The sequence below is a fragment of the Vulpes lagopus genome, chromosome X (genome assembly GCF_018345385.1).
Source record: "Vulpes lagopus strain Blue_001 chromosome X, ASM1834538v1, whole genome shotgun sequence".
NCBI lineage: Eukaryota > Metazoa > Chordata > Mammalia > Carnivora > Canidae > Vulpes > Vulpes lagopus.
The window spans coordinates 11997925-12012953 of NC_054848.1; the positions used below are offsets into that span (position 1 = coordinate 11997925).

The 15029-nt window shown below is 45.4% G+C and overlaps 1 protein-coding gene across 1 annotated transcript in view; it reads left to right on the forward strand.

Annotated features, from left to right (window-relative positions):
* Positions 1-586: 586 nt before the first annotated feature.
* The window catches only part of CA5B (carbonic anhydrase 5B), a 59918-nt gene continuing 45475 nt past the window's right edge, over positions 587-15029 (forward strand). Inside the window, exons 1-2 of the mRNA XM_041741529.1 lie at positions 587-720; positions 11482-11677. Coding sequence (XP_041597463.1) covers positions 11536-11677 — 142 coding nt within the window. The 5' untranslated portion in view covers positions 587-720; positions 11482-11535. The remainder of the gene's footprint in view (positions 721-11481; positions 11678-15029) is intronic.

Sequence of the window (15029 nt, forward strand, 5' to 3'; positions counted from 1 at the left end):
AGGTTGGTGAGGGACTAGAAGGAACATTGGTCCATCGTTCTGGTTTAGAGGATGTGAAAAGTGCCTGGAAGGAGCAGCTCCAAATTCGAGATCAGACATGGAAACTGGCCGCAAGAAACTCGGGTAAAGCGGTCATGAAAACAACAGGAAGGGACAGAGTTGTGGGACTCGTCCAATGTTTGTGTTTCCCTCCTGAGCCACCTGCTCTCAGTACTACCTTCAGTATTGATGTTTGGAAATGGGAGAAACCCGAGGAAAGTCATTCTCTAGACGAGGCTCTTAAGCCTGCAGTCTGATTTCACCGGACAAAATGTCGCCGGCGCTCAGTTCCCAGACCCAGGAGGGTTTCTCTAGAGACGAGGGAGACGAGGGAGGCCGCCCACGCGACCCGGGATCCCCGGAGCAAGCCCAGCCGGCCGGAGGGGGTGGGGGGGGAAGGAGCCCGGGGGCGTGGCCCGGGCGAGGAGGCGTGGCTGCGACGGGAGGGGCGCGGCCCGGCCGCGGCCGCGGACCGCTGGGCCTGGAGGGGCGTGGCCAGGGCGGTGCGAAAGGACGCGAGGGGGCGTGGTCCCGGCCCCAAGAGGGGAGGCCTGGAGGGGAGGGGCGTGGCCTGGGCTGTGGGGCGTGAAGACGGGGCGTGGCTATGATGGCCCAGCGCAGTTGCGGCGGGTCCCGGGCTCCAGCTAGCTGCCGAGGTTCGCGCTCCGGCGAAACGCTAAGGTAAGGGCCGGTGGCCGACTGGGGTGGCGGCCACAGCGGGGACAAGCGGGCTCAGGGAGGGCCGGGACCGTCCTCACACCCCGCCGCCTCGCCCCGCCAAGCCTGAGCGCACAGCTGTTGGTCCTGTGAGTGTTGCGGGGGTCTCGGCGCGGCGTCGCTCTCCCCCACCCCGCCCCGCAACCCCCTTCTACTGGGGGAGTCACCCACCGGGTGGCTGCACCTTCCTTAGGGTGCCATTGCACTTGTCGGAGAACAGCTGTCTGAGGGAATTTGGCGGGGGGGGGGGTGTCCCGTGCGTGAGGGCACTTCCCTAAGAGGGGGTGTTACCAGGAGTGGTTGGATGTGAATTAACTCAAGAAAGTCCAGTCCTCTGGACACAGGAGTAAGGGCTACAAAATCGGATACTGCAGTTCGGCTACAACAACCGAGGCGCGACAAGCTGGGACTAACTTGGCTCTGGATTGTATTCCCCCCATCCCCCACCCCCGACTGTACCAGGGTCTATGGACAGAGTCACAGCCACCTCCAAGCCAGGGGAGCAGCATCACAGCTATGTCACGTGGACAAATCTGAGCCTTTTCTATTCCGCAATTACTTCTGGCCTTTTTGTTCTGTGCCCCGCCCCAGAACTGAAGGAGAACCTCTGAAGTACATTTTTGATAGTTAAGAGTCTTTGTGGCATTCGGTATTAAATGCTACTACCTTAAGGCTGGTGGCAGCTCCTTAATATGAATGTAAGTGCCCTCCCCTCTTCTGTATTTTCCCAGGGAAAGTTTGAGAAATACAAGAAGTTAATGTGTACACCTTAACTGGGTTAGAACCTGTTCTCTCCTAACCACTGAAAACTACGCTGCTTTCTGCTTCTCCTTCTTCGTCCTTTACTGCTAATCTGGCCATGTCCTCTCTCCTATTAAAAACCTTGCTGCAATAAGTGTGGAGTAGCCAGATTTCCCTCATGAGGGAAGCTGCACCAGACCCTACCCCTTATCTGCCTCTGCACACCAGTCAAAATGGTCCCTGTTCATGGATATGTTGGAAAAACTTTCCGCTACCTGGGGCCTTTCTCAGATAATTTTTATTGTCAGAACCAGCATTGAAATTCCCTGAAAGGCCAGGATCAGTAAGGGCATCATTCTCTGGGCCTGTACACGCCTGCCCTGTTCTCCCTGGAGCCAGGCAAAACGTTGTGACCACTCACCACTGGGACTCAATAAAGATTGAGTGAATTGTGAGTGAATGAGTGAACTTGAATATTTTGGAAATCTGGTGGGAGGAGGAAAATTCATTTCATCTCACTGGCAGCACTGGGGCACTTAGTTGCAGCACACAAAACAGTTACTACAAATGTATTTTGAAACCTCTGGCAACCCCAGATTGGGATCATGGTCTTGGTGAAGAAGTAGGTGAGAGGAAGAAGCTCAACTTTCTGAGTTGGGACCTGACAGCATAACCTCTCGTTTACATTTCAGGGCATTGCAAAAGACTGGCTTCCTTTGAGCTCAGGAGGTGAGAAAATGGACAGTCTGATGAGAATCAAAGAATTTTTTTCAATGTGATTGTAACCTTTGGTTAGACTACTTTTTTCCCATCTGTTTTGCATACATAGAAATGGTTTAATTGGGCAGAGTGCAAACTACAGTTGACCCTTGAACAGCACAGGATTAGGGGCACTGACCCCCTGCCCAGTTGAAACTCTACCTAAAACCTGATTCCCCCAAAACATAACTACTAATAGCCTGCTGTTGATCAAAAACCTTACCAATAACAATCAGTTATCACCTATTTTTTATGTTATATGTATTATATACTATATTCTTACAATACAGTAAGTGAGAGAAAAGAAAATATGATTAAGAAAATCATGGGAAGGTCAGCCCGGGTGGCTCGGCGGTTTAGCGCTGCCTTCAGCCCGGGGTGTGATCCTGGAGACTCAGGATTGAGTCCCACGTCGGGCTCCCTGCATGGAGCCTGCTTCTCCCTCTGCCTGTGTCTCTGCCTCTCTCTCTCTCTGTGTCTCTCATGAATAAATAAATAAACTCTTAAAAAAAATAAAGAAAATCATGGGAAGAGAAAATACATTTACAGTACTATACTATACTGTATTAATTGGGGAAAAAAAACCCACATATAAGTAAGTGCAGCTGTGTTGTTCAATGCTCAGCTCCATCTGTCATTTAATGAATACATAATTTATGAATGATTCTTTAAAGGCTTTTAGAATTTTTCTTTTTTCACACATTTCTAAGTCTGCAAAACAGCAGATAAAGGACATGTTAGTAAAAGCCAAGGACATATATAAATAATCAATGATAGCAGAGGCATACAGTACAAAAGGCTTAGCACTCATAAGACCCATCCAGGCTACGGTCCCATCTTAAAAACAAACTTAAGTAAGGAAATTTTCTGTGAAATCTTGTAATGTATGCTAGTAGTTCATTGTTATGGATAATGTTTGGTAAATATTATTTGTGGTTTTACAAGCTTAGGTTTTATGAGATCCATAGGTACATTTAAATAACCACCTACCAATAAATTATAATTTTAATGTAACAGAGTGGATTGGCATTAGGCTTTAGTGTAAATAACCTCATGTCTGGCTATAGGTATTATAGCCTAGCATTAGCTAAATTGAGTTTCTGTTTATTTGGATTTTCCTCGAACCTTCCTCACCGCTGACCTTCCATGCTCTATTCCTTCCTTGATTGTCTTTGCTCCTTCTGTCTCTTGGCTGCCTTACTCCATTTTGTCAGTCTCCCTCTATACACCTGCTACTCCTTGGGGAAGAGGTGGGGATTTTCCTTCTCTCTCTAGCCTCGTGATCTCTCCTGAGCAGCATAGCTGCCCTGGCAACTCTTCTAGACTTTTCCTCTCACTGCCCCCTTGGACCTCAAATCCATAGGATTAGCAGAAAGACTGTCATCTTTTCCTTCCCACTTGCTCCTTTTGCCAGCTTGTTTCTCTCTTCAGGCATTCATCCTCATTCTACCACCAGCATCATCCATTCATAAAGTCACAGGGCCTTCTTCACTTTCCTCCCTTTTCTCTCTTCTGGTTGAGTGCCAAATCTTGTGTTTTTCACCAAAATGGTAATCTCTTGAATACAAAGATCTGTGGTGCATTACTACTGTTATTCTCCTGGGTCAGTTTCATATTGTCTCACTTGGATTACTGGAATTTCATCTCAAACTCACATGCCCAAATCTTTTTTTTAAAATTAAGATTCCGTCTATTCATTCATGAGAGACACAGAGAGAGAAAGAGAGAGGCAGAGACAGGCAGAGGGAGAAGCAGTCTCCATGCAGGGAGCCCAACGTGGGACTCGATCCCAGGTCCCCAGGATCACATCCTGGGCTGTAGGCAGCGCTAAACCACTGAGCCACCTGGGCTGCCCTACATGCCCAAATCTGAGCTACTGATGTCCCACCCAAAACCTTTACTGCACACTGTGGTCCTCCTCTTCGTTCATGGCAACCCCATCCTACCAGTTGATTAGGTCGAGAATCTTCTAGCCATCTTTGACTCCTTTCTTTCTCATCTCACTGGCAGTCTCTCCAAGATATAGCCAACACCCAGGCACTTCTCACCACCTCCACTATGACATCTTTTCTTTTTTTAAAGATTTTATTTATTTATTCATGAGAGACATATAGAGAGAGGCAGAGACATAGGCAGAAGAAGAAGATAGGCTCCCTGGGGGAGCCCAATGTGGGACCTGATCCCAGGACCCCATGATCATGACCTGAGCTGAAGGTAGAAGCTCAACCACTCAGCCACCCAGGCGTCCCAGATATCCTTTGTTCCAAGACCCTGGATTTTCCTGAATGATCTCCCTGCTCCCTTCTTGCTTCCCATCCCAGTTGATTTCCAGTAGGGCAGCCTGAATGATCTTTTAAAAAAATAAATCAGATGGTGCCCCTTTTGTGCTCCCAAAACTGCACTGTGTCCCCATTTCACTGAGAGCAGTGGTTTCCAATTAGAGGTGATTCACCTTTCCCAAGGCACATCTGCAGTGTTTGGAGACATTTTTGGTTGTCACAATTGGAGGGAGGGTGCCACTCACTGGCATCTAATGGGTAGAGGCCAGGGATGCTGCTCAACACCCTACAATGTATAGAGCAACTTCAAAACAGAGTTACCTGGTCAAATGTCAATAATGTCAAGATTGAGAAATCCTGAGTTAGAGAAAAAAACCCTTTACAGTGGCCTAGAAATCTATACGATCTGGCATGCATTACCTCTCCACTTTATCTCCTGCTACCCTCCTCCTAGTACACTATTCCTGCCATGCTGGCCGCCTTACTGTCCCTTTGTATGTGCCAGACACGTCCCCACTTCAGTCTTTGCACAGGCAATTCCCTCTTCCTGGAGTATCCTTCCTGCTGATAGCCTTATTACTAATTCCTTCATTTTCTTCAATCTTTTGCCCAATTTTCAATAAGGCCTCCTTTGAGCAGTTTATTATATTATATATTTTTTAAATATTTTATTTATTTATTCATGAGAGACACAGAGAGAGAGGCAGAGACAGAGGCAGAGGGAGAAGCAGGCTCCATGCAAGGAGCCCCATGTGGGACTCCATCCCGGGACTCCAGGATCATGCTCTGGGCCGAAGGCAGGCGCTAAACCTCTGAGCCACCCAGGGATCCGGAGCAGTTTATTTTAAATGCAACACTCCTTTCCCAGTGGCACTCCAAATTTACCTTACCCTACTCTACTTAATTCAATTGTCTGTACAACTGACTTAATATATTACGTTGCTGTTTATTGTTGGCCTCCCCCTACTAGAATGTAAGTTCCACAAGGGTAGGAACTTTGTTTTATTCCCCCAATGATCCTAGGACAGTGCCTGGCATTTTTTTTTAAAGATTTTATTTATTTATTCATAGAGATACACAGAGAGAGAGAGAGAGAGGGGCAGAGACACAGGCAGAGGGAGAAGCAGGCTCCATGTGGGGAGCCCGACTCAGGACTCGATCCCGGGTCTCCAGGATCACACCCCGGGCTAAAGGCGGCGCCAAACCGCTGAGCCACCCAGGCTGCCCCAGTGTCTGGCATTTAATAGATGTTTGATTGATGTCCTGGTGAATGAAATGATAAAAGAGTGATGGATTGAACGAGGGATGGTTGAAGGAATCTTGTCACTGACTTCCCAGCTCCATTCTGCGTACTCCGTTCCGTCCTGTGTTTGACATGGAGTTGTCAGAAACTGTCCTGTATATATGGAATAATACCTGAGGGTGTTCCAGTCTGTAGGAAATTGCTATTCTTCAAGTTCATCTCAAATCCCCATCCAGTTAAACCTTCAACTGTGTGTCATCTGGGCATCTGTGTGGCTAGTGCCTTAGCACATATTCCTGACAGACTTTGGATGGTGGGAAGCTCAGATACACTTGGCTTTGTTACAAAACAGGATTTTTTCTTTTTGTCTAAACACACAAAAAGTTATCTTCAGCGTCTGTGTCCACTGCAGCGAGGTCAGCAGCATTCTTAGGAGACAGACAGAGGTTCAGATTTCCATACCACTACATGCAACCCACCACTGAGTGGATTTTGTAAAGGAGGATGAAGGAGAGGGCGAGGTGATAGCAGGCACTCTGGAGCTTTTGTGTACCTCTAGCCCTAGAGAGGCAGGAGACAGTTTCTCTGGGCCAGGTGTCATCAGCCACCAGCCCCAGCATTGTGCACAGACAGCATGACTGCAGAGTGCGAGGCATTCCCCCAAGGCATGACCACAGCTCTGGCTCTGTGGAGCTTGACCAAGGATCACTCACCCAGACTTCTCTGGCACCATGCTTACGTGCCTCAGATGCCCATACAGGCCCTTACACAGGGCCACGCACGTGGCCACTTGTCTGTACAACTCCCTTGGCAGTTAAGCATGCCTTCTGCTGTGTTTTATTACAATGTTTCTTTTGAAGGACAAAAGAGCAAGTCCCTTCTTTTGAGTATCCCTGTACTTATTATTGTCTTCCTGGGAGTTACTATGTCTCTTTTTCTATCTAGGTTGTAAACATAAAGGAGTCTTTTCCACATGTTGGCCAACTTCCCTCTAACAGTGGGATTACTGAATAAAACCAAGGTCCTGTCCATTTCAATGCTAATTACCCTCTTAAAACTTCTAAATACCCCTGTCTCCGGAAATGTCCTCATAATCCCTGACATTACTCATACACACCCCCCCTCTCTACCTCTCCCTCCTGTTAAAATTGTCTCCTGTAACACATGGTTCAGATGCTCCCCACCCTCCTGAAACTTAGAGCCTCTGCCCTCTATGTTCTTACTGAATTAAGTCAGAGCTGTCATCGCATCTGGCCTTTAAGAAGTATTTGTTTAATTATGCTAAGTGCAATAAGCCAGACTCGGAGGGAAAATATTGTATGAGTCCACTTAAACTATCTAGAATAGGCAAATACATAGACTCAGAAGTAGAACAGAGGTTGCTGGGGCCTGGAGAGTGGGGAGGAATGGGGAGTTTTTGTTGAACGGGTATAGAGTTTATGTTGAGGATGATGAAAAAGTTTGAGGTATAGATACTGGTGAGGGTCACACAACATCATGAATGTATTTCATGCCACCGAATTGTATGCTTGAAAAAGGTTAAAATGATGAATATTATGCATATTTTACTACACGATAAAAAAATAACTAAAAAACCAAGAAAGGTTACTTGTTTAGTAACTTTTTTTTAATAGATTGCAAGCTTGTGGGGTAGAGGAGAAAACATGACTTTTTCCATCTTCACCCAGCCAAGCTTGTGGGGTAGAGGAGAAAACATGACTTTTTCCATCTTCACCCAGCCCAGTGCTTTGCATGAGATAATCGCTCATTTTTGCTTCAATTCAGGAACACAAGTCAACGGAAAGAAGCACAGAATTCAGGCACGGTTTCCCCATGCCTCTTAGCAATTTTTAAAATTTCAATTTATTGTCAAATTGATTTTATCAGAGAGAAAACTGTGTAGTTGGAATTGTTTGATGGTATTGTCTCAGAAAGAAAACAAAAAACATGAAATTAAAAATCATCCCAAACTGCCTTCTATTTTCTTAGTATTTCCTTTTATAGCAAGGGGAGCATTCTAGCAAACTCAATTTGAATAATAATAACTTTCCTTTACACAACACTTACCAGTTCTTTCTGGGAGCTTTCTTAACCCTTACACCATTTGCAGTCACCTCTTGTACTGTGTTACTAAACACATGTTTCTCCTGCTCCTCTGTTTCTGGATTCTTTGTTGCATAAGATGAAAGGTGTACATTAAACCTTCCTCTTAGATATTTCAGTTCATGTAATCCTTTTACTCTGCTGATCTGAAATGATAAGTTACACAATCATTTATAAGTCTTATAAGTTAGTCTTACAAGACTAGAAAGAAGCATACAGTTCTTGATACCAGCTCTCATCCAAGATTAGGGTGGAGATATCAAGAGAAAAGTGAAATGATTACATGAAGGGGTAGGTGGACACTGACGAAGTGTTGGGTTACAGGGCTTTTGTGATATTTTTAATTTTGGAAAATTGATAGTTTTCATATTCTGTCCATAAACTATCACCAGAGGCTAATTCCTACAGATGATTTTTATGGAGAAGAAACTATAAATTAATTTGGAGATACTTTCCTATGGAAAATAATTGTGGACAGGTTTCTAAGATGTCTGCCATTTGCTTCAAAGTTATACAGAGAGGGGAGGTAGGAGGGAGGGTATAAATAAAACATGCTTGGCCACCAACAGATAATTGTTGAAATAAAGTGTTGGGTACATAGGTGGTTTTATTACAGTATTTCCACTGTTCAAATTTGAGGTTTGCCAAAGTAAAAAATTAAGGGAAAAAAGGAAATAGATTCTGAAATGAGGTAGTCAATGGTCCATCATTCCTTAAGCCTGCTCAGTTAATTCGGTTAATGAAGGTATTTGAAAATGAGGGACTTTTAGTTGGCTCAAGGCACTATCAAGATAATATCTTGAAAGTTTATTATCAATCTGTGTTTGAAATCCTGAGTCAGACTTTTGCATGTCTTAAATAAGGGACATACTGACATGCCCCCCCCCCCACCAAATATATATACATATAAGTATGCTTGTAAAAATAACCAAAAGTGATTTTAACCTGGTTTGAGAATTTCTGACATCTACTGGCAGTACAGACATACCTTAGGTGTCTCTGGTTTAATGACTCCACGAGAGTCTCCACGAGATTTGGAACTTTTGACTGGTCCCTGTTAATGTGGTGCCCATGCGTCTTTGCTCCCTGTGTTCGGTGTGTTCATTGGCAAAGTGATGCATGCAACAGAGTGCATGGCACCGGGCCAAGAGGCTGGCTACTTGCCACACTTTGCGGTACTTGTCCCGACACATGGCTTGTTGCTGGTTATAAAGGGTTCTGCCCGGAGCCCTCCTTTGTTCCTTTCAGGGCCCTAATAGGAAGCAACTCTGCTTACTGCTTTCAGTGGACACAGCTCAGGTGTGATTTTTTTGTTCTCTCCTTTCCCTTGGGTGAAGCCTTCTCTCTAGCTCAGATCTAGCAGAGTCAAGGGCAGCAGTACAGGGGAGAAGAGCTAGTTCACGGCCAATTACAAGCAGTGAAGTACGTGAAGGAGGGAAGGGTGAAATAAGAACATTTGCCTCTTTGCTCAGCATTGCTAGGGTTCATAATTTTTCTTTTTGTGACTTTGGGCCCCCGCTTGCCCGCCACCATGGCCAGACAGTTGAGAGGCCTCTGGTAGGCCACAGGCAAAACCTGAGGAGTCCTGGATGGTTTTCCTTGCCATATGATGTGCATTTCAGGAGGCTCCAAGGGGGAGAAATGAATTGTCCAGTTCGTGCCTTGTTGTGCTTTGCATCCCAGCCCCCAGCATGGTTCCTGGAACAAAGGAAATAGCAATCAGTGCAGAAGTGCAAGCATTTACAGCAGAATTCCCATCCCTGTGAGACCAACTTAGGTTCATCTTCGGGTGTGTTCCCCCTGCAGGTCGGGGAGAACTTTGGGGGTCCTTCACCTCTGAGAGGTAGGGATGCGAGGCCCTCGTCTGAAACAGCAAGCATTTAAAAGTGTTTCAGAAGTATAAGTAACCCCACAACTGGGTGATGGTGGCCTCTAGGGAGAGCCCTTCCTACTGTCCAAGAACATGCTGGCCAGCACTTCACAGTTTGTAGTCCTTGAAATCGGGATGCACATCTCCATCACCGAGGAAGTGTGCCCAGGTCACTGAGTGGCCATCATGTGCCAGGCCCTGTGTCCCCAAGAGATGCAGCTGTGGCAGAGACAGACATGGCCCTTACTGCCGCGGGGCTGGGGTGCTGGGGAGGTGGCATCACAATGTACATTCCTGAGGAGGTGTTCAACTGCAAGAAGCACCGTGAGGGAGGTGAAGAGGGCGCTGGGCTGAGCCTGTGGTCAGGGGAGGTTCTAGGAAGTGATGCTGGAGCGGAGCACCTGAGGAGAGGGGAGGAACGAACCAGGCGCAGATGGAGGACAAGTGGTCCAGGGAAAGAGGAGCATCTGCACAAGCCCTTAGGCTGGAGGGAGCTTCGGGAGAGGGAAGAAGCAGAGTCCATGTGGCTGCTGTGCAGGCAAGAGCAAGGGGTGGACATGAGGCTGAGGTCAGCAGCACCAGGGCACAGGGCCACACAGTCAAACCTCACTCACAGTTGCTCAAGCAGTGTACGTAACAGCTGCCAGAATGTATCTCAAATAATCACCCCAAACGCTTTGAAATCTATACTGCTGTGAATGTATAATCAGGAAAAAACGTTTTGTTTCTCACCTTGTTTGCTCACTTACTATAGGGATGGGAGTTTTCAGGAAAAGTGGAAGAAGCATTAGGGGGTGAGTGTGGCAGGAAAGAAACAGTGAAAGTTAATATTGTAATTTCTGAAGACCATGGAAATCATGGTCTCCTGAGACTCTCACTTGGGACCTGTGAGGGGTAGAGGGGGTCATCAATGCAGTCACACATGAATATTCACATTGAATCTCCTTACAGATTAGTTCAGGATTAACCTCCATTTCCCCCATGATCAAGGGATATAGTGTCATACATACAACTGACAGAGTCACAGCATTTAAGCTTAGATTTCAAAACTGCTCATGACTATTTTTTTTTATGTAGTCATACAGAGAGAGAGAGAGAGAGAGAGAGAGGCAGAGACATAGGCAGAGGGAGAAGCAGGCTCCATGCACCAGGAGCCTGACGTGGGATTCGATCCCGGATCTCCAGGATCGCGCCCTGAGCCAAAGGCAGGCGCCAAACCGCTGCGCCACCCAGGGATCCCTCATGACTATTTTTGAGAGGATGGATCCTTGTGTTTTTTTAAAAGCAATCCGATACAGATTGATTATTTTTTTTTTTTTTTACCCAGGAGCTTTAATCTTCAGTTACTTCTTACATGTAAACACCATGCTGGATATCTAATTTGGATTTCAAGGAGTAAATGTTCTTTTAATTTTAAGAAATTACTATAAGCAGTCTTTACATTCTTGTGGATAAAAAGATGATGTCTCTCGACCTCTAATATTTGCTAACCTTAAAGGAAAGGCAGGGCTCCTGAATCAGTCATCCAGATCCTGCCAGTGAGGTGACGAATAAATTTGAGGAAGAGAAGTGGATAAACTATTGACTCATTCCCCCCTCAGCCCCACCCTCCCGCCTCCCTCCCCTGCCGTGTGTACTCTTAGTCTGAATGTTGTTCTGTTTAGAGGCTTCCACTTGATGGCCAATCTCAGTTGTTTACAGCTTTCCCTCTTCTGTCCTCCTGCCTCTAGGTTATTACCTTCCTACAAGCTATTTGGGGCCCCGAGCAAGATTTCAGGCTAATCATGGTGGTGATGAGTAGCCTGAGGGCCATTCTTCAAGCCTCTCCATGCAGGTCACTTTGGAGAAGATTCCAGATCCCCACGTTCATGCCAGCAAGGCCCTGCAGCCTCTACACCTGCACATACAAAACCCGGAACCGAGCCTGTGAGTACACTGCTCCTTTAAAGAGAGTGAGAGGTTGGGGGTGCATGACAGTCATGTGTCCTGTGTTTATCCATATAGTGTCAGTGGTATTCCAGAGTGGGATTGTGTGCCTTCAGAACCATGAGAATAATTACTTGCTTCTCTATTTGTCTTCTAAAATAAACGTGGAAAATTCTTTTTCCCCCAAGTTTTTTGGCTTATAATTGACACATAACCTCGTGTGAGTCGAAGGTGTGCAATGTGTTGATTTGATACACATATATTGCAAAATGATTGTCATAAAAAGTTTTGGAAAGTCGTTTTCTTGACAAGGTTTAACATGTGAAAATGATGTCATGCAGAAATAGGGTAAGAGGTGTTCCAGTTTCAAATAGCTTGGAACCTGTTCTGTATTGTTCTTGTTAGCAACAGTCTTCTTACAAACATTGATCCACAGACTGCGAATTATTTCTGAGAGTCTTTTTTTTTTTTTTTAAAGATTTTATTTATTCGTTCATGAGAGACACGCAGAGAGAGAGAGAGGCAGGGACACAGGCAGAGGGAGAAGCAGGCTCCATGCAGGGAGCCCGATGTGGGACTTGATCCCGGGTCTCCAGGATCAGGCCCTGGGCTGAAGGCAGCGCTAAACCGCTGAGCCATTTGGGCTGCCCTATTTCTGAGAGTCTTAACGTTCTGAAAGTTGCATGTTAATGTTTCTAAGCAGGTCAGTAGCTTCACAATCTGAAATGTTCTTTCTCAACTCACAAATTGCAGAGTTCTTCTGGTTGATCAGCTTACCAAAATGGGCTCTGGCATAAACACAGCATATTGGGCAGCCCGGGTGGCTCAGCGGTTTAGCGCTGCCTTTGGCCTGGGGCGTGATCCTGGAGACCCGGGATTAAGTCCCGCCTCAGGCTCCCTTCATGGAGCCTGCTTCTCCCTCTGCCTGTGTCTCTTCCTCCCCCTCTCTCTCTGTATAAATAAATAAAATCTTAAAAAAAAAAAAACACAGCATATTAATCAAGGCAGCAGATGGTCTTTCCTGAAACCTCTTGCATCTCATCCCCCTCCTGAAATACCGGTTCCCTGCTGTGTCCCTGTGATGCAGGGATTGTCCACCGAGGCACTACTGACATGGGGGATAGGTCATTCTGTGTTGTTGTGGGTGCAGTGTGCACTGTAGGTTGATTAGCAGCATCCCTCCCCAGTACCTGCTAGATGACGGTTGCACCCCCCACCCAGTTGTAACAACCAAAAATGTCAGCAGACATTACCAAATGAGCTCTGGGGAGAACAAAACTGCCCCTGCTTAAGAATCAGTGGGACAATAAGAGAGAATAATGTGTTTGTGGAGAGATGAGTTTGAATATGTGGAGAGGTAAAATGGCTAATATATTGCTAAAGAGGAATTTTTCATATTTTCCATTATTTTAAAAGAATTGACACAGATTTTTCAAATGTTGGATTCCTTCTAGGTCTAGGTTTCTCCACTTTTTCTCTTTTGGTTTGTTCTCTTTTGACTTCATATGTACATAATCAAAAAATGTAAGGAAGAATGCTGTTAAATTACTTTTTTAAAGATTTTATTTATTTATTCATGAGAGACACACACAGAGGCATAGGCAGAGGGAGAAGCAGGCTCCATGCAGGGAGCCTGATGCGGGACTCAATCCTGGGACTCCAGGTTCATGCCGGGAGCCAAAGGCAAACACTCAACCGCTGAGCTACCCAGGCATCTCAAGAAATGCTGTTAAATTAGTAGTGCTAATCTAGCTAAATCCAAGGATTTGAAACTCCTCCATAAATACATTTTTATTATAAATTTACTTGGTTTTGTTCAACAATGACAGTGTTTTTATTCAAATGAACTGGTTGGAGTCATAATAAATTTCTGGTTGCTGGGTGTGGCTTCCTACCAACAGACCCACATCCTACCAGGACTGGCTTATTCTCAACACTGGCATTTTGTGGTCTGAGGCTCAAAATGGAAAAAATTAGTCATGTTTATGTAGTTACTAAAGTTTTACTTTTTTCAACAGAGAGTTGAAAGTTGAAGGTCTAAAATCCAAGATAGGTATGTCTTTAGGATAGTTTGCTTCTTTTGATGCTGACTAAAACAAAAAGTGGTGGCTTGGGGAGATGTGGACTTTCCTTAATTAATTTTTCACATCAGATGTTCTGGTTTGTAAATTATAAGAAAAACAGGTAACAATTATGATTTGATTTTGCTTTTAGCGTATAACACCAACCTTCCCTGTTTTCACTGGAGAGAATATTATAGTCTCTGCTGCCCTGAGCCACTGAGCATGTCCTGCTCCTAAATTCCAGACCTTCTGCTGATCAGTTGTAAAGACAATATGCATCATGTCTGGCAACTTAACACCCCACCAGAAGGCCCATTGCACACTTGTGACCAAGAACAACCCAAGATCATTGAGGGTTAGAAAAGATAACATGGAAAGTCCTTTGCTAGTACCTGCCACCCAGTGTGAGGACTGTGTTGGCAGGTTACTTCTAGTACTATTGATGATCATCATCACCGCCTTTTTTTTTTAAGACTTTATTCATGAGAGACACAGAGAGAGAGAAGCAGAAACACAGGCAGAGGGAGAAGCAGGTTCCATGCAGGGAGCCCAACGTGGGACTCAATCCCTGGTCTCCAGGATCAGGCCCTGGGCCCTAGGTGGTGCTAAACCACTGAGCACCCCCCACTCCCCCCCCCCCCCCCACTGCCCTCATCATCACCATCTTTATCATCATCATAGGCTCAGCGCCTCCCTCAGATGTTTGGCCATTTTTAAGATAGGGGTAAGCAGAATAAGAAAGGAGGAGGATGTGGCAAATTCAGAAAGCAGTGTCTCACTAGAGCCTGTCTGTGCTCTATGCTTCACCTTCACACTCTGCTCCCCACCTCTCAGGGAATCATTGGCTGTCAACTCAGATTGCTGTTTGCTGTTATCTCAAGTAGCAGGCAGTGTTGACAATCCTAACTTGAGGATTTGGAACATGATAAAATAAAGAGAAAAGCCTGCACCTGTTACCCAAGATGAACATAAAATCAAATTCACTTAGTATATCTTCTACTGACATTTATTTTAATTGTCACATGAAAAATTTAGGGTTATAGTAGATTAGGAAACAAAGCTGAACAGTCAACAATAAGAAAATCTAATTTAAAAACCTAATTAAAAAATGGATTAGAGACCTTATTAACACACACCTCACCAAATATATAGAGATGGCAAATAAGAGTATAAAAAGATGCCCCACTGTGTGATCTGTGACCAGGGAAATGCAAATTAAACCCAAGATGATAGGGGCACCTGGGTGGCTCAGTGGTTGCACATCTGCTTTTGGCTCAGGTCGTGATCCC